This window comes from Salminus brasiliensis, chromosome 16, assembly GCF_030463535.1.
Source record: "Salminus brasiliensis chromosome 16, fSalBra1.hap2, whole genome shotgun sequence".
NCBI classification, from domain to species: domain Eukaryota; kingdom Metazoa; phylum Chordata; class Actinopteri; order Characiformes; family Bryconidae; genus Salminus; species Salminus brasiliensis.
This window is the reverse complement of record NC_132893.1, coordinates 18,427,649-18,455,022: the sequence shown is the minus strand read 5'-3', so window position 1 is coordinate 18,455,022 and position 27,374 is coordinate 18,427,649. Positions and strand designations below refer to the sequence as shown.

The 27,374-nt window shown below is 45.0% G+C and overlaps 1 protein-coding gene across 10 annotated transcripts in view; it reads left to right on the top strand.

The window, feature by feature from the left end:
• Nucleotides 1–437: 437 nt before the first annotated feature.
• nbeaa (neurobeachin a) overlaps nt 438–27,374 on the top strand; it is a 198,082-nt gene continuing 171,145 nt past the window's right edge. For all 10 annotated transcript variants that reach the window (XM_072659426.1, XM_072659429.1, XM_072659422.1 and 7 more), the window contains exon 1: nt 438–1,099. In XM_072659426.1, coding sequence (XP_072515527.1) covers nt 857–1,099 — 243 coding nt within the window. In that variant the 5' untranslated portion in view covers nt 438–856. The remainder of the gene's footprint in view (nt 1,100–27,374) is intronic.

Sequence of the window (27,374 nt, the reverse complement as noted above, 5' to 3'; positions counted from 1 at the left end):
CTGAGTAAATGCCCAGTTACGGCAGCTCATTTAAAGTTATTTCACTATACTAATGTCTGATTATTTAGTATATTTTACTAAATTTTATATATATTTAAATTTTTTATTTAGTAGTATATTCAGCTTTTAAATCTATCATACCTTACATATATAAAGTCTTTCAAATATAGCTTTATGTGTCTGAAATTACTGGCTTCAATCGTAATATTAACAAATGATCCTCTTTTTCTAAGCATAAGAAGGATTTTAAAAGTATCAGTATATGAACTGCTGGCATCGAGATATTGGGGATATCAGCTGGTATCGTATCGGAGAGAAAGTCAGAGGTATCGCCCATCCCTCCGCTGAAGATCTGCGGCAGGTGCTGCTCGGTGCTCTGGGGCCTGGGAGGCTGAGGGCCGGCACGCAGGCGCAGTGAGCGCTGCCGCAGACAGGGGGCGTCAACATGGCGCCTTGAGAAAGACAACAGAGCGCATCGCTCACTGCTCTGCCGTTAGGAGGAGGAGAGGAGAGGAGAGGAGAGGGGGAGAGAGAGAGAGAGAGAGCGCAGCCAGGAGAGGACCGTTCTGCCGCCGACACCGAGAAGAAGAAGGAGGAGGAGGAAGAAAAAAAAACAAAAACACCCAGCACCTACATTAACGTTTTCCTCCGGCGGTCGTATGCTTCTCCCGGAGCGACTGAACGGACAGGCCCGGACCTCGACGTAAAGCGGCCGTGTTTTTAAAACCCCGCCGTGTGTTTTTATCATCCCCGTTTCGCTTCAGTTTCATGCGGTTCGTACAGCGGCCGGTGACACAAAGCAGGTGAGAGACCGAGGCGAGGCGGCCGCTCCCCTTCGTCGGGGTTTCGGGTGGAAATGTCGAGCGAAAAGCCGCTTTCGACGCCCGGCTCCTCCTCGCTCGCCGAGCGGGAAGCTCCGCCGGGCTCCGCCGGTGGCGAGGTGATGGTGTCCGGCTCGGGCTCCGTGGTGCTGCCCGCCGGGGTCATCAACCCCTCGGTGCCCATCCGGAATATCAAGATGAAGTTCGCCGTGCTCATCGGCCTGATCCAGGTCGGCGAGGTTAGCAACAGGGACATCGTGGAGACGGTGCTGAACCTGGTGAGTCCGCCTTTACAGCATTACTGTGTGTGTGTGTGTGTGTGTGTGTGTGTGTGTTTATTTTTCCCTTTAAAACGTTGGAGGTGCTGCTCTGACCTCCCTCACCGCTGGTAAGCGAGGTGAGATGACTAGCTCGAGTTTAACCGCTGTCTGAAACACCAGTCCTACAGGGGCTGCTCAGACCCCCGCTGCCTTTTGTTGATCGCCCGATCAGTGAGACGGAGACGGGGACTGAGACTGCAGCCGTGTCCGGTGGATGGGAAAGGGCTATGAAGGAAAAAAAAAACTCAGCACCATCCTCCGTTTTGGGTCCAGTCGTTCCCTCTGCCCCCACGGAGAGCCCGGGTGGTGCTGCATTCCTAATTCTGGCAGTTCAGAGAAACAGCCACAACAGCCACAGCATCAACACGCCGGCCGGGAACAATGACTTTGCCAAATAGGGTCTCTCTGCTGCCTCACTGTAAGATGCTTTTGTGTCTCATGTCTTCAGACAGGCCATCAGACAGCAGGCCCGGCCTGAATGCTCCAGGTCTGGTGGTCAGGTGGTCAGGGAGGGGAGAAAAGGCCGTCATTCAAGCTTTGGATGTTTAAGGCTACAGCTATATCCACTAGGCAGAGACACGGGCGGGTTAATACCCGAGACCAGCGAAGGGGCTGGCTGTCATGCTGTGGTGTGTGGTGGTGTTTTTCTTGCTCTGTGGCCTCCATCGCTGACCAGTGACCAGTGTTTAGCATTAGGTAAGGCTGCTGTGAGGGTACAGGCCACGCAGACTGGTCTCGCATTGAGGCAGTTTTTAATACATCAACGGCAGCTCTTTTAGCGCTGGTTATGAAACGGCCCTTCATGTGAACGACGGTTCAGAGGCAGGAATGGCGACGGTTAGGCTGCCTCACCGTGAGGCGGCATGTTTTGCCCATGATTTCAGCAAAGGCTGACCTAAGCCAGGCCTGCAGATAGCTTGAGGAAGGGGGGAAACATCAGCTTTTGCCGCTGCTCGCCTGTTAGCATTCCCCTCACAGTCTCATTTTCAGGCTGCAGAGCAGCGATGCTCGACTCTTGAACGAGGCATTCTTTTGAACCGGTTCTTTTGAATCCGCCGGTTGAACCGAGTGCCGCTGATCCGGGTTTTGTAGCATCTACGTAATGTTGTTATAATGATCTTTACAGATGGATGTCATAAAATCGCAGTGTTATCTACTGCACTGTTACATTAAACAGAACCTCGTTGTGTTCACTTCTTGTATGCTCCACTCGAGTCCCTCTATATGTGGAGTGTTTTTGCTTTGTTCATACCGAGTCTGACTCCATTACTGATCCAGTGACGACATCAGACATACTCACTAAACGTAATGTCATTTGTATATGACTGTGAAGAGGACAGAGTTGACGTTTGAGGAAATGAATCCTAGGATCCGATGTTTGATTCATCGAACAGAAGAATCGATTCGTTCATCAACTGAATCGAACTCCCCATCACTGCTGCAGAGCTGAGACTGTTTTACACTTTATCGCATGACGTAGGTGAACAGCTCCACTTGGCGCCTCCTGAAATGTGGCACTGAGGGGGATGGAGGACACACTGCAGGAGTATGCAAAGCTGCTGGGGTCTGCTGTACTGTGGCTGCTCTGTGCATGGGCAAGCAGGTGGAGGGGTGGGTGTGAGAGGATGGGAGGTTGGGGGTGGTGGTGGTGGTGGTGGTGGTGGTGATGGTGGTGGGGGGAGGGTTGCTGCAGTGGCGATGCGCTTGGAAACCTGTAGCCTCCATCTGAGTGCTTGCCAGGCACCGCAAGCACCGTCGATAGTGCTGTAGGTGGGCCAGACCTTCATGCATTATTCAGTCTGGGCTCAAACCGCAGGCTTGTAGCCGAGCACGGGCCCATCGATTGATCCCCAAATGCCGTTTGTAGGAGGAGATGCACCCACTCGCCCTAATTAATAGGCTGTTCCGCGAAGCCTGAGCCACAGGAACCCATGGGAGCTTCCTGGACAAGAATGATTGAAAATAACGTACATCACTGTCTGCTGTTGATAAATTGAGGCGGACGGCCTTGTGGTGTCATCCCGGAGACGCTCTGCAGCTTATCGAGGGGGCCTTACCGTCTCGTATGGGGGCAGAATGTCTTGAAGATCGTACCACAAGGCCGATCACCTCGATGTATGATTTCTGAACATTCAGGGTGATTGAAAACCTCATATTGCCACTCATTTTGGGAAGAACACTCCATTATTGGTTTAGGATCAGATAATTCCCAGTTATTCCTTACCTCTCCCTGGGGAGCCACCAGAAGACCAGAATGTGTGTTCTGCTTCAGCTCCCCGCACACTTTTACTGAGCGGCCAAGAACAGTGAATGTGGCTGCGCCGTGTTTAGGACTCCATGTAAATTGGCTGAGGATGAGTTACAATATTCTATGGCTTCCCTTCTCTTATTTGAACCTTTGCGCCAGTCAGAGTTGTGATGGCAGGCTTTAACCAGAACATCATGTTTGGAGGCCAGTGGTAGGCTTTTATGAGGGTGAGGCCTACTGTGTGTGTCCCAGTTGAAATGGTGAAGGAGAATTCACAGATTTTCATCATTTTGGTGGGTTTGGTGGTTAAGATATCCAATCTCAAAGTCATCCAATGCTTTGATGTGAAATGGTTCATAAACAGGCTTACTTACTCTTTACAGTGGTAGGGATGGGAATTAGGTATCTATTGTATTCTCTAATCAAAGCCCAAGCTTTTTATGATGATAGTAAATAATGTCTAAATTTGTCTTTTGGAGACTACATGGACATACTTCTCCATCATGAATATGGATGTTTTAAATATGTTTTGGCTCAAAACCATGTCAGAATTGCAGTAGGCTGTGTATTCATAACAGTCTTGGGTAATTACTTTCTGTTCTTTAGAGCCATGCTCTCCAACCCAGCTCCTGGAGATTTACCTTCCTGCTGACTTTGGCTCCAACCCTAATTCACCCCAACTGATTCAACTAATTACTGCCTTCAGGAGCGCTTGACTGGCTGAATGGGGTGCTTCAGATTGGAGTTGGAGCTGCAGGAGGGTCTCCAGGAGAGGGGCTGGAGACCAAGGATTGGAGACCACTGTTTTAGAGGCCTCAAGCTCTCTGGACATCTGATTCTAATTACTAACCTCGACTATAAATGATTTATGTTCAATGACTTTGTTTATGTTTGAACCATTGAATTATGCAGACATTCCTCTGTCTGAGGAATGAGTTGAGTTGTACTGTTGTTCCACTATGCCACGCCTTTCTTACTTTGAGGTTACAGAGGTCCCTCACCTTGCAGCCTGAGGTAGCGTTAGTCCAGTTTGGAAGAACCGACTGCTCGCTTGTCTTTAGCCTTTAACGCAGCATGGTTGCCAGCCCAGTGCCTTACGCTGTCATAGCTCACACTAGCAGGCAACAGAGCGACCAGTCATTTTCTTATGGGAGTACAGTGCGTTGAAGTGGTATTCTAAATGATTGGCTCCAACAAATTCTTTGGACCAATCGTAGCCAGTGGTGGTCCAAGGTTCCCAGCTTCTGCTCCCTGAACTCCTAGTATTTCATTCCTTTTCCCAGCACTGTGCTTCTAAACAAGGAAAAGAGGTTCATAACTTGAGTTATTTAATTCAGTTTAAATTCAGTTTAAGTGCACATATTTAATACACCCCCCCCCCCAAAAAAATAAAAAAAATAAAAAAATAGCAATACATATGTAGTATTTGTTTTGGCTATTACATTTTCTTATTGGAAACTGGACCCACCCATGGCAATGCAAGTAGCTTCGAACATACCCACAAGAAACAAACTAGGGACGACGTAAGCGACTTGGAGCCTGCTGCTGTGTATGCAGGGATACAGTAACCTGCTGGTGTTGATGGTGAAAATAACTTGGAAATGGCATTTAGGGCATGATATTGCTGGACCCAGAATAAAAAACCACACTCATCTCCAAATATGGGCTTAAAATAGGCAAAAATGTTTTTTGGGGGGGAAATAAATATGAAAAGTGAACTATATTTATATGTGGATGCATGTTATAGGACACGTGTCTGTTTGGGCCACTGCTGAGATGTCCTGAACTCAATTCACCGTGTCCTCAACCTAAGCCTTGGATGCCAGGCCCTCCGCAGTCCGTGGAAAATGACACACTGTGAAGAAGATGAATCTAGAGATGATCTTATTAAGGTGGAAGTGTGAAAGAGTGTCCTTTGGCCTTTTGTTGTAGACTTGTAAGCATGTTGAAATGCCAGCAGGCTCTGCAGTATTCAGTCTGCAGCATATACAGTGCAAACACCCTATAGGTTTACTTCAGCGCACCAGGAACTGTGTTGGCTTGTCCGCGAGGCTGTTCGCTTGCTGTGTTTCCTGTAGCAGTCAATCAAAGAGGACTGTCGTAACACAATATTTGACAGGGGAAAAGGCTTTCCCATAAATCCACTACTGGTTGCACTCTCATTTCTGGATTTCTATTTAGTTGAGTAGGTCATAGGAAGACTTGTCTAATGCTGTTGGAGTGTCCCCAGTGGAGCTGACATAGTTGCTATTGTAGTCCTAGCAGCAGCGGCAGCAGCGGCAGCAGAGGCCACAGCAGCAGCCTCCCACTGTTCGCTCTCTGATGAACCCAGCCTAAAATGCTGGAAGTAAAGATTTCAGCTGTGCTATATTGTGTAGTTTATTCCTCTACATGTTCCACACTGGAGCTCCAGCTGTTCTTGTGTGTCTAGGTTAAGTCCATTTACCCCTAGACATAAGTTTGTGGACACAGCTCTGTTAGCCAAACGTTTTGGATGGGCTTTTGGACCAACCCACATTTTACCACACCCCTATACCACAGCACCACCTAAGCAACCAACACCTCTGCCAAAGCAGCAGCCTAGCAATGGCTTAGCAGCCAACAGGTATACCATAGCAATACCATAGCAACCAGTGCCACTGTTCTGTGAATTTTAACTTAATGGATTTGAATTTTACATAGTTTAGTAACTACTGTACATTTTCAGGAGCTGCTATGAAACTATATGTATATGTATCTTTTGAAGCTGAGGGAGTATGGAGGTATGGATGCACATACGGATCTGTTGAAGGGTACACCATTTCCAGCCATACAATGTGGTGTGTGTAAAGAGGCAGGACTGGTCAGCAGTGATTATAGAACATCTACAGGTGTGATTGTAATGTGATTGAATCTGATTGTAATCCTATGCTTCGTCCCTCTCATAACTACATTACCATCGTAATTCCCTGAAATAGAACCCTGTGGGGCTCCACAACACATTCAGTGCATATGTATTTGCATACTGCTTTTCACAATGGCTGTTGTCACAGAGCAGCTTTTAGAGATCCAGGTCCAAGACCCCTTTGAGCAAGCCAGTGGTGACAGTGACAAGGGAAGAAGCCTTGACAGGAACCAAGGCTTAAAAGGAGGGACCCACTGACACGGAGATATGCTAAACCAAATGTTTACCAGTTTCTACATTAGGATTAAGAGCTGAATAATAAACCTAGGGTTCAGGGGGTTAACTAGCCTGTTATTAAAATTAAAAGGACATTTTATGGCAGAACTGGAGATGCATGGTTATTGCATGACCGTGATGATATAAAAATGTTACACTGGCCGATTAGTTAATTAGTTGCTCATAGTTTTAGTCCCTTAAAATGGCTTGAATTACAACCACTCATGTTTAATTTTAATTCCGAGGACCCCAAAATGATAACTTAAGAACCTCAGCTGGTCTGAGGAACTATGAGGAGGTGAGGAAAAGCCCACACAATGCTTTGTGTTTGAAGTTTCCCTTTAAGGCAATCTCTCCTCTCTTTTACACTCTCTCGCACACACTCTCGCGCTGCCGCCAAGGGCCCAACGTGCCTTACTCTCCTGCCATTACCCAAGCATCATTGTTGCCATGGAATCGGCACCATGGGACTTTGCCACTCGCTTCCCACCGTACCAACTGTTGTCAGCCGTCTTTCCAGCTGCACCAGGATCACGACGAAGACGCGGACAACTGCGGCTTCATGACCAGCAGTTGTTTCATGTCTTTCTTTTAGGGTAAGGATGGGAATAAATACATGAAGGAGAAGATCTGTGAGCTGTGATCTTGTTATTCCAAACGCAGCACAAATGCATGGGAGGGAGCAGCGTATTTCAAACCCCAGGCCGTGTGGGCTTTTGGCGCATTAGGGACACCTTGCGTCCGTCCGTCTGTCCTTTCTTTTTCTCTCTGTGTGTCTCTTTCAGCTCAGGGAGAGGACTGGGCTGATGTGACTGTCTGTCTCTCTGAGGCAGAGTCTCATTATTCCCATCCACGCTCTGCAAAATCTCCAAGGTCAGGAGTACAGGCTGAAGATCATACAGTCAGCAAAAATAGCCCTTAGATGCTACAGCACTGTGTCGAACGCAGCAGCCCACCGCTGCCTTCCACATCACTGTTTTATGTCCGTGGTGCCCATGCAGTGCAGCACAGCACAGATCTGCATGTCCATTATAGTGGCGTGTTCTACTGCAAGGCCTGCAGCTAGGTCTGGGCTTCCGGCTCTGTGAAGTCAAGCCTGTTTTGAAACTCTGCTGCTTCCACATCACAAGATCACGTCTGTATTCGTACTGTTTAGCTTTTGTGTCTGTTTGCCAGTTTATGCTGGTGGTACGCTACTAAAATTGTGTGCCTATATACATATCTATTTTTTGCATGTGTATGTAAAAACAAGTGTTGCAAAGGTTTTACTGTATTTACTTTACTGTATGTGTTTTCTCATCATCCTCTTCCTATTAGCAGGTCTCCTGGTATAGGGCGGGGCTTAGTAAGGCACAGACAGGGTAGAAAGCAGCCAATCGGAGGCTTTTTTTTGTGACCAGCAGGAGTGTCAACATTCAGAGGGACAGCCACCCACCATCTACGCAGTTCATCAATTGAGACAGACTTACAGACACAGCAGAACTGCATTTTCAACCATTTGTGGGCCTGCTTCAGCATCAGAGTGTCAGTAATTTGGCATCACAACAGCCATTACTATTGCTTTGGATAACTAACATGTCCATAGTACCACATAGCAGTATAGCACAGGACAAGCCCAACCTGGAACTGCTAACAGAGAGAATGTCCTATGTACATTCTAGCAGTGTTAGGGATGTACTGATGTACTGGGGATCGTAGACTGAAAACCCCAATTTTTCATGTTCGTAAAAGCAGACGCCAATACATTGGATTAGCATTACAGGGAAGTGGAGCATGTAATTAGTAGAGGATGACAAATGTCCGTGGAATAAAATGCAGCTACCTTAGCGCAGCAGCCTACAAAGTACCGTACGTATCCACACGCCTGTAACTAGGGCTTTGTTCAGACAGCAGGTAAAGTGACCCAAATCAGATTTTCTCACCATATCCGATGTACATGTGAACAGTTCATGCTCCTAAACAGACGGATATGTGCAAATGAGCAATGCTTTATATTTGACGTCTGTTACCTCGCTACCTCACCACTTCTCTTCTCCTCAGAGTTGCACTGCCTGTATTGGATTAGAATCAGATTTCTGTATTGCATGAAAATGTCTGGTTCAGTGTGTTTGTCGCCAGTCACACTACCGCACAGGTAGTGATCAGACCTGGGCCACTTTCACCGGCTGTGTGAACGTAGCCTATGCGTCTTGACAAGGGCTTAAAGCTCCAGCCATATGCAGAACAAAAGCACAGAGTGCAAAATCAATTCAGAACCGCCCCAAACAATCAGATAAGCCGGCCCAATCAATTAATTAATCACAAGGTTCCTCCACGTGGCAACGACTAATGAAAATGAGAACAAGGCAGCGATAATCTTCTTTACTTCCACCTCAAAATCTCTGCTCTTCACTTCTTTTGCTCTTCTTTAATCGCTGACGTGACTGAGAGGCAGCTGACTTCGTCATCCCAGATTGTGGGAATCTTTTGGGTTGTGTTATTCTGTTAACGAGGAGACTCGGACGTGAAAAGTGGTGTTAACGACCGAGGGAGCCATTTCATTAAGCCAGGGCGTTTCATTAGGGATGAGCCGCAGACGAGACGCACTGCTATGTCATCCGTCATTATTGACCAGACACCTTCGGTCGTTAGTTACGTGCAGGCGGATGATCTATGCTTCCCTCACTCCCTCTCGGTCCAGGGGAAATGCTGTGTGCAAATGAGCCGTGTTTACCCGTGAATCACTTATGGAGCAATGGGACGTGGCTCTTTTACTCCTTAATGTTTGGATCTGTGTCGTTCTGAGGGCAGGGATTGGTTACAGCCTCGCTGTTCTGTTCCAGAACACGTCACAAATGCTGGAGAGTTAAAGGAGTCTTGGGTTTGCCAGTCATAGACTGGTGTGTGTCTTGTATGTTGGGGGTAGTCTTCCTGGGGCTGACCATCTGCAGGCTCCGTAGTCTATTAAAGATGGATAGTGTAGATGGGTATAATCCCATAATATAATTTCTGCACTGGTGTGAATGTATCAGTGTGGAGGCAGATGGAGTAGAGTTCTATAGTCTAAAGCAGTCTAAAGCCCCACTCGGACAGGACTCATTTTATATGGGGAGGTGGGGTAATTCAATTATTACCAGAGTTTCTCATTGATTTTAGTCCTATACGAATGCGCCATGTCGGCCATTTTTGCAGACTCGGATTCTGGTGCTATTAACCTTCTGTGCAAGATGGAATAATAACATCTGGTTATATTAACCCTGTGTAAATCATCATGTGGGTAACTATTCCGCCACACCCTGTGGAAAAGGAGTTTTTGGTGCTTTTCTCAAGTATGGAGGCGCTTGAGGAGGTGCTCGAGGAGGCATTCGCTTCGTTGTGCATGGCACAGAAACCTCGGCTCATTCAAATCCAGAGGACCAACCAAAGGACTCTTTAGGCAAGTCATTGTGTAGCATAGCCTATAGCCTACATGCGTGTTGAACATACAGCTGCTTTACCGTTGTGCCAAACTCTGGCCCAACTGTGACTTCTGTGTACCGCTACACCCCTAATCCTAATATTTGGGTATACACCTTCACACAAAGCCGTGACAGCGGGCCTGTTTAGACTCTGCCCGTCTAGCCATGCGCCTCTGTCAATTCGTCCACTCATTTAGCCCCCTTCTTGCTGTGTTTGCTTTTGGAGAGGGGTGGCCTGCTATCATGCTGCAGAGAGCGTGAAAGACCTTTTCTCACATCAGTGCTGGCGTCCCACACCCTGGCCTGTGATATTTGCATCCAGCACGCTTGCTAGCCCTGACCCGTTATCAGACTCCTCCAAACACTCTGCCCACTTGTGTATTTAACAGCTGTGGAGGGCCGAGTGGGAGGGGAGGTGGGGCTGACCTCATTGAGCTCAGTTGAAGAGCACGACAAGTTCTTCACGAGGACTTGTTGCCTCATAGAACTGGGTGTGAGTGTCTGGACCTTCTTGCTGTTTTGAATGGGTGCTGGGAGTGGCTCTGCCGTGCTGCCTAGATATAGAAGGCATGATGGAGATGACCGAATGTGCTCCCCTAGAGAGCTTGTTTGGCCAGGCAATGCACAGAGGGAAGGGTAGCACCAGGGTTGATGGCTTACACATTATGGCATGCCCAGGCTAGACCTGACCTCTCTTCGCATTTCCCCTGGAGCTTTTGTGTATGTTTAAAGTGATTGTAACCAATTCAGCACCCCCCCCCCCACACACACTATTCAACCAGGGGGCTGTGTGAATCAGTTTCTACATTGTCACCTCTAGCCTTTGTTCTATAGACGGCCAGTCAAATTGCTCAGATGCACATATGCCATACCCTGATGTTTAGCAGCTGCTTTGGACTTGCTTGAGGGCATCTGTCCCTTATTTCTTTGGTGGGTAACCACATACGGAACCATTGAGATCCTGCGGGCCTGTGGAGAATCCAACTCTTATAATAGGAGGTTGATGGACAGCAGTGAAGAATGTGGGGTCTAGTTCATTTGGGTCGTTTTGAGACCAACGCTGTGAAAATGTGACCAAGCCGGTGTGAGGCAGTGTTGATATTTTTTGGTAGTTGTTGTCTGTCAGTATTGCCAGTAATTGTTACAAAAGGAAACATTTAATCAGCTCTTTTTGATTGGTCTGTGTACTGAAAAAAAGATTGATTTTCCTCGATTGAAAGCGACTGAGCAGAACATGCAGAACATGCAGAACGAGCAGGAGACTCAGTCTAGTACTTTTTGAGGACTTTGTTCTATTAGAAAAAGAAATTCATGTTGTCTTCATAGAATTGCCTTAAGGCACCTTAAGGCAGCTGCTGAACCTGGAGTGAACTCTGCTGGAAGTCGGTATTAGATGTTTAATTTGTACACGAGCAGACGAATGCAACTCCAGCTGGACATTGCTTGAAGTTGCTCTGAAGTTGCATGAGAAAGATCAGATGAATGACTTTATTCTTAGTGTGAAAACTACAATAGTGGCTTGTCCTTGATGGTAACACCGGGTGTTCTCTGTTCAAATTAAGCATTATGCATTTCTAAGAGTTAGGAATTGAGCTGATCTGAAAATAGGGCTGTGGATTGACAAGAACGTTTGGGGATATGATGCGGATCAACTGTAGAAAAAAAAAAACATGCATACAGTAAAAGAAAACCATCTCGATCCTGTTCCTCCTCATCTGGATCGGAGCCAACCCAGGCATATTTTAATGGATTTGGTATTGTCTACTTTAATCACAATCCAGTTCTGAGTCTTAGTCTTAACCACAGCCTTCAGAGCACCAGCAGGTTACCTCAAGGTGCCATTAACAGACATTATTGCCCAGCCGGCAGCAGTGCAGACGTTTTCAGAAGGTAAATAAGAGTTTCGAGTCTGCAGTGTAGAGCTATTTTTACAGTAGAACATGAAAACAGAACATAATGTCTGAAACTTTATAAAACCATCACTGAAACACTCGCGGGAGAACAGCACACCTGTCCTTTGTTTTTGAACCAGCACTGAAGAGCGCAATCAGAAGCGAATGGAAGCTAACGCTAATGCTAATACGCACACAAACGCTACAGAAACCCAAATCATAGCACATTCACCCTCTATAAACCAGTTAGTTAACTAGGACTGCACCAAACGACTATTTTGATAGTCAAATAATCTATCGTTTATTGGAACGATTCAGCGATTATTCGGATTATGAATCACTGTTATCAATTCGATTTTATGTAGCTCTCAACTTTTAAAGGTGCCTTGTTTTATAGGTTTTTATATATTTGCTAACTAACAATGAAGACAATAAAGATGAATGACTTATTTAAAAATACAGTGTTTTAATTAGCTATTCTGCAAATATAAAAGATAAATACAACTCGAAGGAAAAGCATGTGCAAAGTAGCAGCAATAAAGAAATTACAAATCTAAAATGTAAAAGAAAAATGGAGACACATAGGAGACAGCAATTTTGACTTCCATTTTATTTATTAGTATATAATTTTAAAAACTTTTAGTATTGAGTTATTGCTTTGTTTGTTTTAGTGACTTTTATTTTGACTCTGTCTGGCCAGAGCGCCAACCTTCGCGGTGCAGCCAGTGGCTCTTTTTGTTAAAGGGTGGGACTTTATCCGTAACCAGCAAGCTGATTGGCTCTATTTGTTGAAGGGCGGGACTTTATACATAACCCGACATGCCTACTTTTTCGCCTACAGTCAGAACACGCAGTCTAGCGGTCAGGGTTTAAACATCACACTAAATGAACCACCAATCTTTACATGCAGACTATTCATTACATTGAATTGGTACTGATAATCGATACAGTATTGGGGAAACATAATATTGTGATATTTTGATATATGTACACCCTTATTTAATACCAGATGTGTCAGAAATACATTAAAAGAATCCAGTCATATTCAGTCCTGTAACAAATCTATGCCAGGTTAGCTGTGTGCTTGTGGAAGTTGGAGCTTAGTAAGTAGTAAGCAGCAGTTTCTCGAGCATGTCCTTTTTTCAGCCACAGTTAAAGAAAGGCCGTTTATTGGATTGATATGTCTCACCAGTTCTCATCAGTACCTGGACAGGTACACTTAAACACAGAGACCTTATTGCAGGTGGTACAAGATCAGGGAAAAAAAACTGCTGAGGATGGAAGTAATTTACATATATGTACTTCTACTGCATTTTAAGTAAACCTAAGGAAGTGAGCAATTGCCAGAGTGGACTGTGCTGGTAGCTTGATCTACCGGATGTGTTTGCATTTTGGCCAGGACTCTTCATGTTTGTCAATAGGGGCATCTCCGAGGGTAATCTGTCGATGCCGCAGTGTATCTGCTGGAAGGTTGATAGGGTGCCATTGTGAAACCAACCGTCAGGCTTTTCTTAATGCTCCTCATCGGGTATAGTTCTGAAGCAGCTCCCTGCTGCCGTTGGATCAATGCCCGGAGTCTGACATTGAAGAAATATTAGATTAGACTTTGCCTTTGAAAACATTATAGATCATCCCTGTTTGCGATGCGACAGGATTCTCATCTTTAAGTGAAGAACATGGCGCTCAATCCCTTTTGTTTTTCATTGTTAAATGGATAATGTGGACGTGAAATGGCTCTCTGCCATCACGTTCAGAATTGAATAGACCCGGGAGAGAAATGATCCAGCAAGACCGAAAAGGACAGCGAAAGAAATCTCAGTGTCGTGGTTTGGAGCCCATTCCCCATGCAGGAGTGTGACAGTACAGGGTGTTTGTTGTGTTGTATAATTTAATATCAGCCTCCCGATTCGGTGCCACAGGTACTGTACAATACATTCAGCACACTGGAGCAAAGTAAGCATTCATTCAAATACTGATTGTTACTCTACCTAAAGTGTTGGAGAAATTACAGGCCAACAATAGCTGGGAGTACATTCAAATGGTTTGCGAATATTCAGCAAATCCAGCAGAAATACAGGTAATAATGAATGGGGGTTCCACCCACTGCAGTTAGGCTATGCGAAGAAACTTTAGATGACGTCTACCGTTATTTTTAGCAGAATCAATCGTCCACCATGCATCTGAGAGTGGAGACGTATCATTTTTTTTTAGTCCAGCTTTGGATTCAGCATTTCAGAATGTTGTCAATTAACCTTTGTAAGGCTGTATGTCTTAATGGGACCATTCATAGGGCCAGTCGTTTCTCCAGTCACCGGCCACCCATGCTAACTGATGCTAGAATCATGTTATTTATGGCTGGATGTGTCGCTACTAATTCAAAAAAATAAGTACTTTTCCCACCTTGTTTTAGTGTAAAGATTTTATTTTATTAGTTTATTTATTATCTTCAATATTTCAAAATTTGCAATTTTGGGCTTATTATGCCATGAAATGCTTCCTTTTTACCTTGAAATGAAAAATAAGGTGTGGGGGGGGGGCACAGTCCTTGTAGCCGGGCTAATATATTGTCTTGTGGCCTCGTAGCCGGGCTAATATATTGTCTTGTGGCTGCTGTTATGTTGTACTTTTATAAGTTTTATAAGTATAACTGACAATAAGAATAATAGGATGGCTTGATTTAGTAGTGTCAGTTAACCCACCGGTTCATAATTTCCCCCTAGCACTAGCAATGCCTCCAACACTAGTAGGGTAGAGACTACCTCTTTGCGGGTCTGCTGCTCCAGATAACGAACACGTCTGCCAGCCAGCGTCCTCTGGACAACCATATTCCTCTGGCTTCTATTCTACTCTTTAAGACAGATGTATGTTGTAGCTAAAGGCAGAAAAAAGTGGTGGACCCTCAGGATGGCCTACACCTGGCTCGCCACTACGTTGTGTTGTCTGTCCTGCTATCCAGTGTGTTGACTAGAGGAGGATGGGTTCCCCTTTTGAGTCCTGGTTCCTCTCAAGGTTTCTTCCTGTTGATCTGAGAGGAGTAGTGTCCTTGCCACTGTTCCCTTTGGCTTGCTCGAAAGAGGCTCGGACCCACGGATCTTTGTAAAGCTGCTTTGTGATCAGGACCAGAAGTGGTTCTTCTATGCCATTGCTTAAAGAACCTTTTGTAGCACCTTTATTTTTGAGTGTATGCTCCTGCAGGAGTGCAAGGATTTACGAAGACAACCCTACAACCTTGATGCATTGAGGTACAGGATTTGTCCTCGGGTGCAATAGAATCCACCTCCTGGACTTCCCACCATTCCTTTTTCGAGGCTAATGTCATGGGTGAGGGCATAAGACGTTCTACCGAACCAATTGACCCAGATTCAGCCTTTTTTTTTCCTTTTTTTCTGTTGAATCTATCTGTTTGGTTTGTATCTGTCTTAAACCGGCTGTGATCTATAAATCAGAGAGACCTCTTGCTGTAGTTTCACTGATTAACCTGTGGAGTTCTGAAAGGGCAGGAAACGAGCTCCATACTTCAGTATGACAGTGGAGTCTATCGATGGTGTAGTACATGTCTCGGAGGGCCAGCCGGATTAAAACATATGACCTAAGCGAAACCAAAAGGAAGGGTGAGTAGGATGAGTCAAGAGAATGCAATTGTTTCTTAGACTGGAGCAAAGCAGCTGGAGATGCAACGTGTGGGAGGGAGGGAGGGAGGGATGGATGACAGAAGCACAAGAGGGAGCGGAAATGGCAAAAAGGAACATCCCTGACATACGGTATGAAAGACGACCCGAAGAGGCAGAGAGGGAACGGAGCGAGGACGTCCACAGTGTCCTCAATGGAAGACGTGATCAGTGGGAAAAGTGGAAATTCTTTGAGGAAGAGGAGTTTTAAGAGTCATAGGGAAGGCATTGAAGGAAGGGGGTTGCAGAAAATAAGCCTGCTGCGTGAAGGATGCAGTGTACTCTGTTGGAGATCAGCCTAACCTCGAGCACCGAGGCACTTTTTGTCCCCCCGGGGAACCGTAACAAGTTGTGGATTCTTGCTTATCCAACTCCCCCCTATTGAGTCACATCTTTCTGGATTATCGGATCTTTCACTGGCATAAGATAAAGAGCAAATGCGTGGAGTAAGCAGAAAAAGAGCCAGAGCTGGTGAAGTTGAACAGCGGCAAGCGGCAAGAGTCACGACTCAGTCTCTGCTGTGTTTGGAGACCAAAGACAGTTTATTTGAAGCTTTATTGGTGGTACCTGGGAAAGCTAGAACATTTGTAGCGTCAAAATATAGAAAACCAATGTAAATCTAGGATATAGTGGGTCTCTGGTTTAAAGTTGGGCGGAATGAAGACAGGTGCTAATGTAAAACCTAAGTTATCTGCTATAAGCTTCAGCAGTCCATGCCATTTCATTAAGACCTTCTCGACTCCAGTGAAATGACATAAAAACTGTCCCACATTCGGCCTTGTTCACTTGTACAGCTTAGATGTTTAATACTCTGAGAAACGTCTAGTAGGTCCACGTCTCGCAAGCTTCTTAGAAGCTCCGATTTCCGGATTTCGGTCGGATAAGCCTTATTGGCCTAGGCGTTAAACCCTTGAAGAAGGAGAATAGCGATCTTGCTGTTATTTTAGGCAGCCTCACAATTGCGAAAGTGCTGTCTTTGACCCAAAGCATTGCATCAGCTCGGGAATATAAGGCACTACAAGGTTCTTGAGGCCATCAACAACAAAATGAAATGCATTGTAAGAATGTGGAATCTGTTGAGGTTTCCAGAGACCTGCTTTCACGGTGAAGAGCGTTCTGACGAGGGGAATGAATGAAGCGTGTTTTGAACACGCTAGACAAGTCAGAGCGTTTTCCTGCCTCTAGTTCAGAGAGATCAATGGGCCCTGATTCCTAGCAGAACTGTTGTAATGCATTTAACAAAGTGAATCTCTGCTACTTTGATTCTGTTTGCCAGTCGGTGAGACAGTGCTGGGGCGTCTGGCACTCCAGACATGCTCTGTGACGTCAGGATCAGTCGAATCGTCCGCCAGCCAGACCAGAAAGCCTGCTGTCGCTTTGCGTAGTCTCTCAGGGCTCCGAAGCGAGACCACACCCTTGCTCTCTGCCCATCCAGACGTCACAGCGCTCCCCTGCCTTCAATTATTCATGGGAGGTTTTCACTGGCATGCCGCTAATGTACGTGTGTGTGCGCGTGTGTGTGTGTGTATGTATGTGTCTGTGGGTCAGACACAGGGTAAAGATGTCCTGTTCCTTTAGGTTAGGGTATTTTTGCAGCCATGTCTACAAGATCATGGATCATGGTGATTGTCTGACCTTTGAGTTATCTTTGTGTTGCTGGTTGCCTCATACATCTGAAGGCCTTGTTTCTTGATAATAAAAATATATATTGTGGAGCGTAAAGTGGAGAAAATAGTGCATGTCTGGATTCTGATCCAGAATATGTAGTACCAGTAAAAAGCGAGGTCATAGAATCATATCAGAATCCTGCTGATAGTGGCACATTAATAAAAATATATATCGGGATAGGACCAACGTTTAGATTTGACCTGTGTTTCAAACTCCTCATCTGATTAAATTTATTGAGTGTTTAATGTTTAGGCTAGTTTTAACCATGTTTAGAACCCTCCAGAAATGCATGTGCATTTTTATGTATATGTATCAGTTAGCGCATGAGAAAATATCAGGCATCTGATCACATCAGCCCCTAGTTACCAAATCGGTGAATCTCTAGTTAAACGTTTGACATCGATTGATCCAAGTCCAGGCTTCTCTGTGAACTCTGTGAATGTGAGAAACTAAAATACTCTACAAAACTAACCAACTTTTTGAGCACAAAAATGCACACGACTTTATCCATAAACTGATGAAATGTTAAGCGTTAACAAAAGTTTATATTTTAGCCAGTGGTGGGTCTCCTTATTTAAAATGTGTCTATTCAGAGGAAAACACCATCCATCGATTTAAACAATTAATAATGAAATGATATTATGCATAATTCAGTCATTGATCTGCAAACAAAATGATTCAGTGTATTATGATGTGATGTGTTTCATTAAAAAAACAAAACAAACAAAAACACTTACTTGGATTTCTATGCAGTGGTATTTTGTCTATGATGCAAATCTAGCCATTTTAATTTGTGCCTGAAAAGACACGTTTGGGTGTTTTCACACTTTTCCCAAATTCACAAGTTCGTACCCAGGACCTGGGCTCTTTGGGGGAGGGGTCCATCACTGGTTTGTTTGCACACAGAGTAATTCCATACAAACTGTGGGTCGATTTTTGAATTTTGAACATCACTATTTTGCATGTCTTTTCGCGAAATAGTAGGACCTAGGTTCATCTGTTTATTGCTTTCCATTATTTTGCAAACTCTCAAACAGCAAAGAACAGGGCTTTCTGGCATTTCACCATGCAGGAGCACCTGCAAACAAGGAGCTGTTCTTCTAGGAGAAGGTTTTTAGACATGCAGGCAATATGTTGAAGCACTCATGGGACAAAATGAACCAATCACGCAATCCTATGTGTGGCTGTGGCGTCGGATAGCTTCCACATGCGAAACAGACCACGCTAGAGTCCCCAGACCACAGATTTCAGGAGGACCAGAGATCGGTTCTCCCTAAGAAGTAAACACCTCACTTATCCTGTGTCCGTTGGTGCATCGGTTGTGCACGTTCTCAGAAATTAAGGTGCAGGAGACACAATTGGTAGGGGCAGGGCTGTGTGACGTTGTTGTCACAGCATTTTTCATTTAGCGTTTTTATTTTTTTATATCCTCCTATGCGAGCAGGTGTATCCACACTTTTACCCGTACCTTTTGTAAGTTTCTTTGTGTGGCAGACAGAGAGGATCGGTTGGAGCCACAGGGGGGCTTATTGGAGCAGACTGGCACGGTGGGAGACGCCGCCGAGCCTCTGCATTCGCCACTATTTGTCAATCTGCCTGTCTTACCTGTTTTGTCTCCCATTTGTCTCAGTCACACACCCGTCTCACACCTTCATGTGTTTCTGTTGCCTTCCTCTCTGCTCCAGCTGTGACGATTAGGCAGTGACAGAAACACACGCATGTGTACGGGGAGATGAACTCTGGGAGAGAGTGTGCTGCTTTTTTCTGCAGTTATAATTCCAGATCAATAAGCAAACAGAACAGACATCAGGGTACTGTTCAGATCATGAGGCATCTGGACGTCAAACTGGATGATAATAGTAAAGACGCTAATCGAAAAAATCGAATGCTTAGATTGGTTGTTTATGTGGCCATAATTGAGTTAGCCTTAGTAAAGTATCTGTGAAGAGGTATCAGGCCATTTCTAGAGGACAAATGGTGGGTATGTCTGTCTGCACCCCCCCCCCCCCCCCACCCCCCCCCCCCCACACACACACACATCGCACACGCACATTCTGTGCGAAGAGCACTACCGATGTCTTATGTCTGTCTGTGTTTCCGGGAACGTGTGTGTGTGCGCACGGAGGGCATGCGTCACATCACATCACATACACCCTCATCCGGTCTGTCACACCGCCTTAGCTATGATGTTGGAACCACCTTTATTCCACCCCTATGCTGGTTCACCCGTCGTTGTCTTTGTGCTTGGCAAAAGTCATTTGAAATTCATGTTGGCCTACTTTCCATGCGTCCTGCCTACCGGCACAGATTAAGAGCAGTGCGTTGTTGCACCGAGTGCCAGGCAGCATCAATGTGCTGTGATTATTCTTTAAACACACTCCGGAGGCAGTTTCCCCCCACTGATGTTTTGGTTTTAATCAAAGACGGTGGCGGTGTCGGATCTGCGCATCATCGCATACGAGACGTGCTCTTGGAAACTAGCGTGTGGTGAAGTAAGGCGAGGGAAGTTACAGAGATCCGTTGTCTGTGTGTGTGTATGTTCTGTGTCTATGGGGGTGTCTTGTTTTCTCTCCACAGCGTATGTATACAGCATATACACTTACTTAGCACTTCATGAGCAACACCTGTTCACCTATCCATTCATAGAGTTATTTATTCAGCCAGTCGTGTGATCAAGCCTGTAACTGCATCTCTATCAGCTTCAGCTGATGTCCATAGCCAACCATCAGAATTAGGATCAAATAGGATCTCTGTGATTATTGATGATTATTGGTGCCACAACCTGACCTGACCTGTCTACGGTATCACAGGTACCACTCTGTATGGCTGTGGTGCGCAGAAAATCCATCTCAGAATGCACAACATGTTCAACCTTAAGGTGGATGAGCTCCAACGGCCAATCACGCCAGGTTTCACGCCACGAGTCAGCCAAGAACAGAAAGCTAAGGCTGCAGTGGGCACAGGCTCACCAAACCTGGTTAGCTGAAGGCCGTAAAAATGTAGCCTGGTCTGATGAATCTCGGTTTCTGCCTTGTGTCCATAGTACAGGCTGGTGGAGGTGGTGTAATGGTGTGGGGAAGGTGTTACCATGTCTCTTAGCAGAGTGGAGGGTCCAGTCTTCAGTGGTGTTCCCAGTCACCGGATCTCCTTACCACCTTTGGGATGTGGCAGTATGACAGATTTGCAGCATAACAGTCCTGAAGCAGTCATGGCAACATGGACCAGAATCTTGTGAAATCCGTGTCATGAAGAATTTATGGTTACAGTTCCTACCTGTAATTGAGTGTAACCTGAATCAGTGTATTAATTGTAGTACATGCAGGTGATTTGCTGTCCATGGTGTTGTCTGGTTACGCATTTTCTTCATGTCTGTGTTTTCATGGTTGGGTAGCATTTGTCCACTGGCAGTAGTGGTGGGAAAATTGGCAGGGATTTTGGCTTGGATTTGGAGCCTCAGTTGGTCAGTTAGATGGAGCATGGCTGGGTCTGAAGCATATAATACATTCCTGCTCCACAGTAGCGGTTCGCTTTCTAGGTTGGGTACTTTTAAGTAAAGAAGAGGCAACAATGTACTATTTCACTGTATTAATTAATTAATTTTTCTAGTTCATATTCTGATTAAAGGACTAATGAAGTGTTTTTTAGCATCTTAATCTCTATCTGCTGCATCTGTAGCATTAGATTTGATTACCACCTACAATCATTTCAGCTCCACCTCAATTGCGGAGCCGTGGGCGGCAACCTTCTGAATGTTGGTGCGTAGAGAAGAACACTGTAGTCCTCTCCTCCAGCATCAGTGGCCTGCTCTGCACTGTGGCTACCTCACCACAGCACTGAGCCTTTTGGCATAGTCTGCCCTCTGACTCACTGGCTGTGTGGGTGCAATCCCAGAATTACCTTGCACAAGCTTTATCCTGATTATTATGAGCACAACCCCACAGTCAGGCTAGGTCTATGCCGGTCTTGTGCTGGGGGGTTCAGATTTCGGGGCAGTCAGAATAGGCAGTTAACCCAGAGTATCTAGGCTAGTGTGAGGGTCTCAGACCCTAATTATTTGCCACAGTTTTAGTCATATTGATAGAAGCATGTATTTAATGGGGAATTTCATAGATGTTTCAGCTTATTTACGTAATGAATTGATTCAGATGTAAGATTCAGAAACTTATGGACGTAGGACATTGTAATAGGAGGCAGATATCTGATCAATTTAATGCCTTTAAAGGGTGCCTCACAGAAAGTAAAAACATGAAATGGTCACAAACACATTGCCTAATGCCATTTTGAGACATTTTGAGAAACCACCATTAAAACAAAACAAGACCCCGTTTACATCTCGTCACTTCATGTGATGCATCCTCAGTTAGTCTGGCTGAAATCCGATTGCTACGTGGGATGGAATATGCGAATCCGCTCTTTACAAGACAACCAGTTGTTATGCGTGCAGCCTCTACCAGTGCTGTGCTAAAGATGGGCGCCTCATCCTCCATGATTCTCTTCCTCGCAGATACGAATCACCTGCCCAGCGACGTACTGCGTGGGAGGTGTCTTTGGTTGTACTGGGAGGGGTTTCGTTTGTCGAAGGGGTCTTGGAGAGACAGATGTGTTTACATTGCTATAACCTCTAGTTCAGATGCGTCTCGGACCACCTCCTGAAGTAGTGTGAGTGATGGGTTGGGGGGGGGGTTTGTATCTGGTTTAAATGAGTCTAGCATTTTTATGTGGCTTGGCCTTATCCAGATATAACCCTGATACTCATGAAGATGCATTAAGTGACCAGGTGTAAACACACTTTATGAGCATCATCAACACTGTATCGTTGCTGTTAGGCAAAAATGACGGAGAAAACCTTCACTTTCAATGGAAGATTTTATTCCACATCATTTTGGAGCATTTCTATTGGTCTGTTCGTCACGAAGGTTTGACACAATATAAAGAATATAAAATGGCAAAAATGGGGATACAAGATTTTTGTTAGTCAGCACAAATATATAAACTCGGACAGATGAAGAGTAACTGTTGGTTTTAGATGGTAACAAAGGCTATACAGTATTTGTGTAGACCAGGGCTACTCAATCCTGGTCCTGGAGATCTACCACCCTGCAGAGTTTAGCTCTACCCCAAATCTAACACACCTGATCCAGATAATGAAGGCCTTCAGGAGCAACTGAACATTACAGTCAGCTGTGTTGGATCTGAACTCTTCAGGGTGGTAGAGCTCCAGGACCAGGATTGAGCAGCCCTGGTGTAGACATTGTGACTCCTGGTTCACCAGCACTGCAAAGAAATCGATCTGTGTTTTAAAAGCTTCCGTCCACACAGAAACTAAAACGCTTGCATGAGCATGCTAGCCCTGTATGGTGCAACAGTACCTCCTAAAGAGAGACATTCAAAATGCCACAATTTTACACTCTACTCCCTACATACACTACCGGTCAAAAGTTTAAGAACCCCCCCCATTTTTTTCAGTAGTCCAAGGTCAGTTTTGCATAGCCTGATTTGCTTGTTTTGCCACCTTAGCGTTGACTTAGCGTTCTTCCTGCCACCCCACCTGTCAAACCTGCAGCTCCAAGCCTTCTCTTCACAGCTGAAGCTGAGACTTGGGCGTTAAGATGTGCTACCAGGTGGTGTCATGTCATGTGAGCTGCCCATCACACAAGGTGTTGACTCTCAGAAACTTTGTGTTGACTCTTCTGATGATGTCTTTTAGACCTCTTCTTGTACCAGACCAGAGCTCCTGGTGTATGAAACTGTCCTCACAACATGATCTGCCTTGATCTGTTATTTCTCAAAGGGCAGAGCAACACTTTTTTAGGAGGTCCGTACACCTTCCTTTATTAAGTGTCTTCTTCGAGACATTAGAATAGGAATCTGAATCGGTGCAAAGTGCAGTGATGCCGTTCCTACACTGATTTTATACAGATAAAGGGGTTGGAAATGATGCATTGTTTACATTGTTAACTGTTAAAGCCTAATTTACTTTATTAATTATATTGCTACAGACTAGCCTTCCCTAAAACGGTTCCCTAAAAAGGAAGCCTTTCCCCCCCCCCCACAATCGACATAAATGTTTTAAACTCATTTTGCTGCCTAATATTGTACTATTTGAGGTTACAGGACTTTGTTCCATTGCTTGTTATTCAATGGGCTTAAATGTCAATAAAAACTATGAAAATAATTAAGTGTACTAAAACCTTTAGGGTATGTAGTGCACTAGGCAAGACACAGGATCTAAATAGAGCATCATATACTTGGAATAGAGCAATATTTTATTTTTATTGCATCATGATACACAATATGCTTTTTTAAGCATATTGAGGTTATGATCAGTAATGAAACAACACTGATCAGCTGCATGTTTCATTACAAACAGTGTAATTATAGTAGTTTTTAAAAATCAATCACTACTGATGCATTGTCTGTGATCACGTCTACCCTGATGAATATCGTGTTTAGTGAAAATATCTTTTAATATCGTGATACAGTATTTTTACCATATCACCCAGCCCTACAATATTTACATTTATTTATATAGCTCTGACGCTAAAACACAGACCAAAACTTCAGTTTTTAAAACTGTCCGGCCTTGTGTCTGGTTAATATTTACGATGCCGTGCATGGAGAGAAGAAAAAAATGAACAAAGTGGGCCAATCAAAAGGTCAGGTTATGTCCAGTTATGACCTTCAGTTAGCATATCGTTCCAGTACTTAAGCAGCACGCTTTCATGCAAATGTTAATCATCTATTTCTGTGATTTTATATTTGTGCAATCGAATTTCACCTATTCTGCCCAGCATTACTGTGCTTGTAAATCCAAGGCTTTGGAGAGTGGTGAAGCGAGAGAGGAAGGGCAACACTGGAGCCGAGAGAGAGAGAGAGAGAGAGAGAAATCAAGAGGGAGCAACTGACAGAAACCAGACTTGAGAGGGAAACCATAACAAGGAGAGTGCGAGACCAATAGAGGGACAGAATCGAGCGCCCCTGCCTGCCTCCATCACCTGCTCTGCTCGGACGGCCCAGGCCGTGCTGTGGAACAAGCAGCTCAAGTGCATTTTATTCAACTCAGACATTCCGGAGGGCCCAGGAGGGCGCGGGCTCGGCCGGGTGGAGGAGGCCGATAAGCCGAGGGAAACAAGAGGATTTAAGCGGGCTTTGCAGCCTGGAATGCTGATCTTTGACACATTATCACTGTCTCAGTGTAAGTGGGCTTGTGGTGGCTGGGAATGCGGGACTGACCCTCCGCCGGGCGCCCAGACGTGTCGTTCTGGAGCGTGTGCTCTTTTTAAGAGTTTCGGAAAGCTCTTGGTAATCCGCACATATTGAAAGTGTTTGACTGCGATAAGAGGTGAACCCGAGACGAAGTAGAAGAGGGAAAATCCAGAGGCTGGGATTTTATCGGAAGTTGAAATTAGAATCCCGGCACAATGAAGTTGTGGGGAATTTGTCATGTTGCCAGAATGGCAAGAGACGAGGAGAGGCAACGGGGACTACTGCTGTGTATTGTGTTATTGTGGTATTATAGGATGTTTGTTTGTGTGCATGTATATTGGAGTTTCAGCTTCCTGGCACATGCTTGTTGTGGTTCCCGTCCCTTTGCCATGAATGAAAAGCTCCTTATTTTGCGTCATAATCCCACCACCGATTCATAAAAGCAAATCGGCTAATGGTGAAAAGCAATCGGCGTGATTTCCACAGAATGCTATGTAGCTTGATTGTATGCAGTTGACTGTACCTTGCTTGATCTGCTTGCATTGTTTTTGCAGGCCATATTCATATCCTCGTTAGCTCCTTTTTTTTTTTTTTGGTTTTTCCCTCCCCAGCGGCCGGTACTGCTTTGAACTAGCAGTTCACATTTAGATCCTTTTTCTTCCAAAACCCACAAACACAACGCTTAAGTCTTAATTGATTCAGGCCAGAAATAACTTCAGCTCATTCTGCAGATTTTGTGCCCTGAAAGGCTGGTTAACACCCCCCCCCCCTCCCAAATCCTTCTCCACCTCAGCTCGGATTGTTGCTCAACCCTTGTAGCCAACCTAAATTCCACCCCCTCACATGACTCTGTCTCACTCTTAAAGCCTTAAACGAATAGTTCAACAAAAATAGTTTCACACAACTTCCTCTTCCCCCAGACAGCTCTGAGAGGTTGGGAGTCTGAAGTTTGCATTTTAAAGCTTTGGATGCTTCAGTGCGTGATACTGGGTGGAAACTGACGTGGTAATATTTTGTTGTTCTGCAAATATAAATGTTGTGATTGTAAAAAAAAAAAATCCCCAGATTTCTCCAGCTTCAGTCATCCAGCATGTCGTCGTCGCCATCATATTAATAATTAGGGACGCACCGACCTGATGCTAGGATCCAAAGAAAAACCTGATTCCCACACCGTATTCTAGGCTTTATAACTTAGGATCAGAGTAACATACATACCTGATGACCCTTGACTTACTCAATCTAACCTGTCATCGACTCTCAGCGAGTAATCCAGCTCAGAAAACAGCTAAAATCCATACACCTGGGGTACGGCAGCCTGCTCTGTTTACTCAAGAGCAGCATGGGGGGGAAGGGCGAGCGAAGGATCTCTCTCACATACATAGGTTAGGTTCACATGAAGGCAGGCAGACATGACTGAACACTGTTTTGCGTCCATTAAGGTTTTTTGTTTATTTATTTTTTATTAATTATCAGTTTATACCAGATTTAAATCCTCATGCCATTTTCAGTGATGGAGACGAGAGCTGAACTGCTTGGTTGGAGACTTGTGTCTGTAATCAAGAACAGCCCAGAGCCGGGGGGAGGGGGTATTGACATCACTGCCACAACTGGTCCTCCATATGAGGAGAACCGAGAAGGGAGGAGCTGCTCGCTCCTTTTTGGTCTCACAGACTTTTAATTTTTCACAATAAAAGTCTTGAGGCCATACAACACTGTACCAAACTCCAGCACAGTTATTCATTTTAGTAAAAAAAAAAGTTATGTTCATTTATAGTTATGTTCATTTTACTATACTAACTTTGTAAAACAAACTATAACAAGTCAATCCTGATGCTGTAAGTCTTTCCCACATGGCGAGGTATATTCAACAATGGTATCAGATTGGTATCAGGTATCAGCTGAATTTTCCTTTCATATTAAGCAAGTTGTAGCATGGTGTGTTCATTTTAATTGACCTTATGTGACACTGCACATTCTGCAATGTTATTATAATTCTTGACGATGCTAAAACGACATGTTGTGCAGCCTTATTGCACAGGTAGGAGAATGTAATGTTAGGAAATCTGGCCTATGGACTCTTAAAGGTGTAGCATGGTGTGATTACCAGGCTGGCAAATTGAACTTTAGTTTGCCACGGGGAAGCCAGGGTCGTTACCCACTGTACTCTGCAATCTACACGCCCCACCAGCATGCTTTTCCGCACCATACGTGTCCAGGACTTCAGAGGTAAAAGTTTTAAAATGATTTCCACCAGCATTTAAGACATTTTTGTTAAAAGTGACATGCGAACTTGAGCAAATGGAAATTTACTGTGCAGCATTGCAGTGTGCACACATTGGGTACTTCGTAGCTGAATTTGCATCATGATACTATTTAGTGCAAAATGCAGTGTGTATATATATTATATAGGTCCTAATAGATTATAAAAAGCCTGGATTCAATCAAATTCTCACAGCAATGCTCCAGAATGTAGTAGAAAGTCTTCTTTGGACAGTAGAGTCAGTTGCTCCAACAATGCAGGATAATATTCTAATATACTACTAAAAAAAATGTTGGTTTGTTTTTTACCACTGCCAGTTCTGTTACACCAGAAGCCTGGCCTGGCTAGCATAGTACTGAATGATTGGGGTGGGATGGCACGGACCGTTCTGCACGAATGCAAATGTTGGATGATCCTCTTCACTCATCCTGAATCCTGCTCTCCACCGCCCACACTGAAAGCAGCCGTTCCCGGGAGAGGAGGAGAACTTTTTTTTTTACATGCCGTGCCTGGTACAGGAGTGTCGTGGCTTCACGCGGCCACAGCTCAGGTGTAAGAACCTGAAGAGCATGCCTCATTTCAGGGTTGAACAGGAGCTCTCTGTTCTGAAGCCCATCTCCACAGCACAGTCACTTGGTATGTGTTCGATACAGCGAGAAAAAAACAAACACACAAGCTTCACACAGCACTGGCC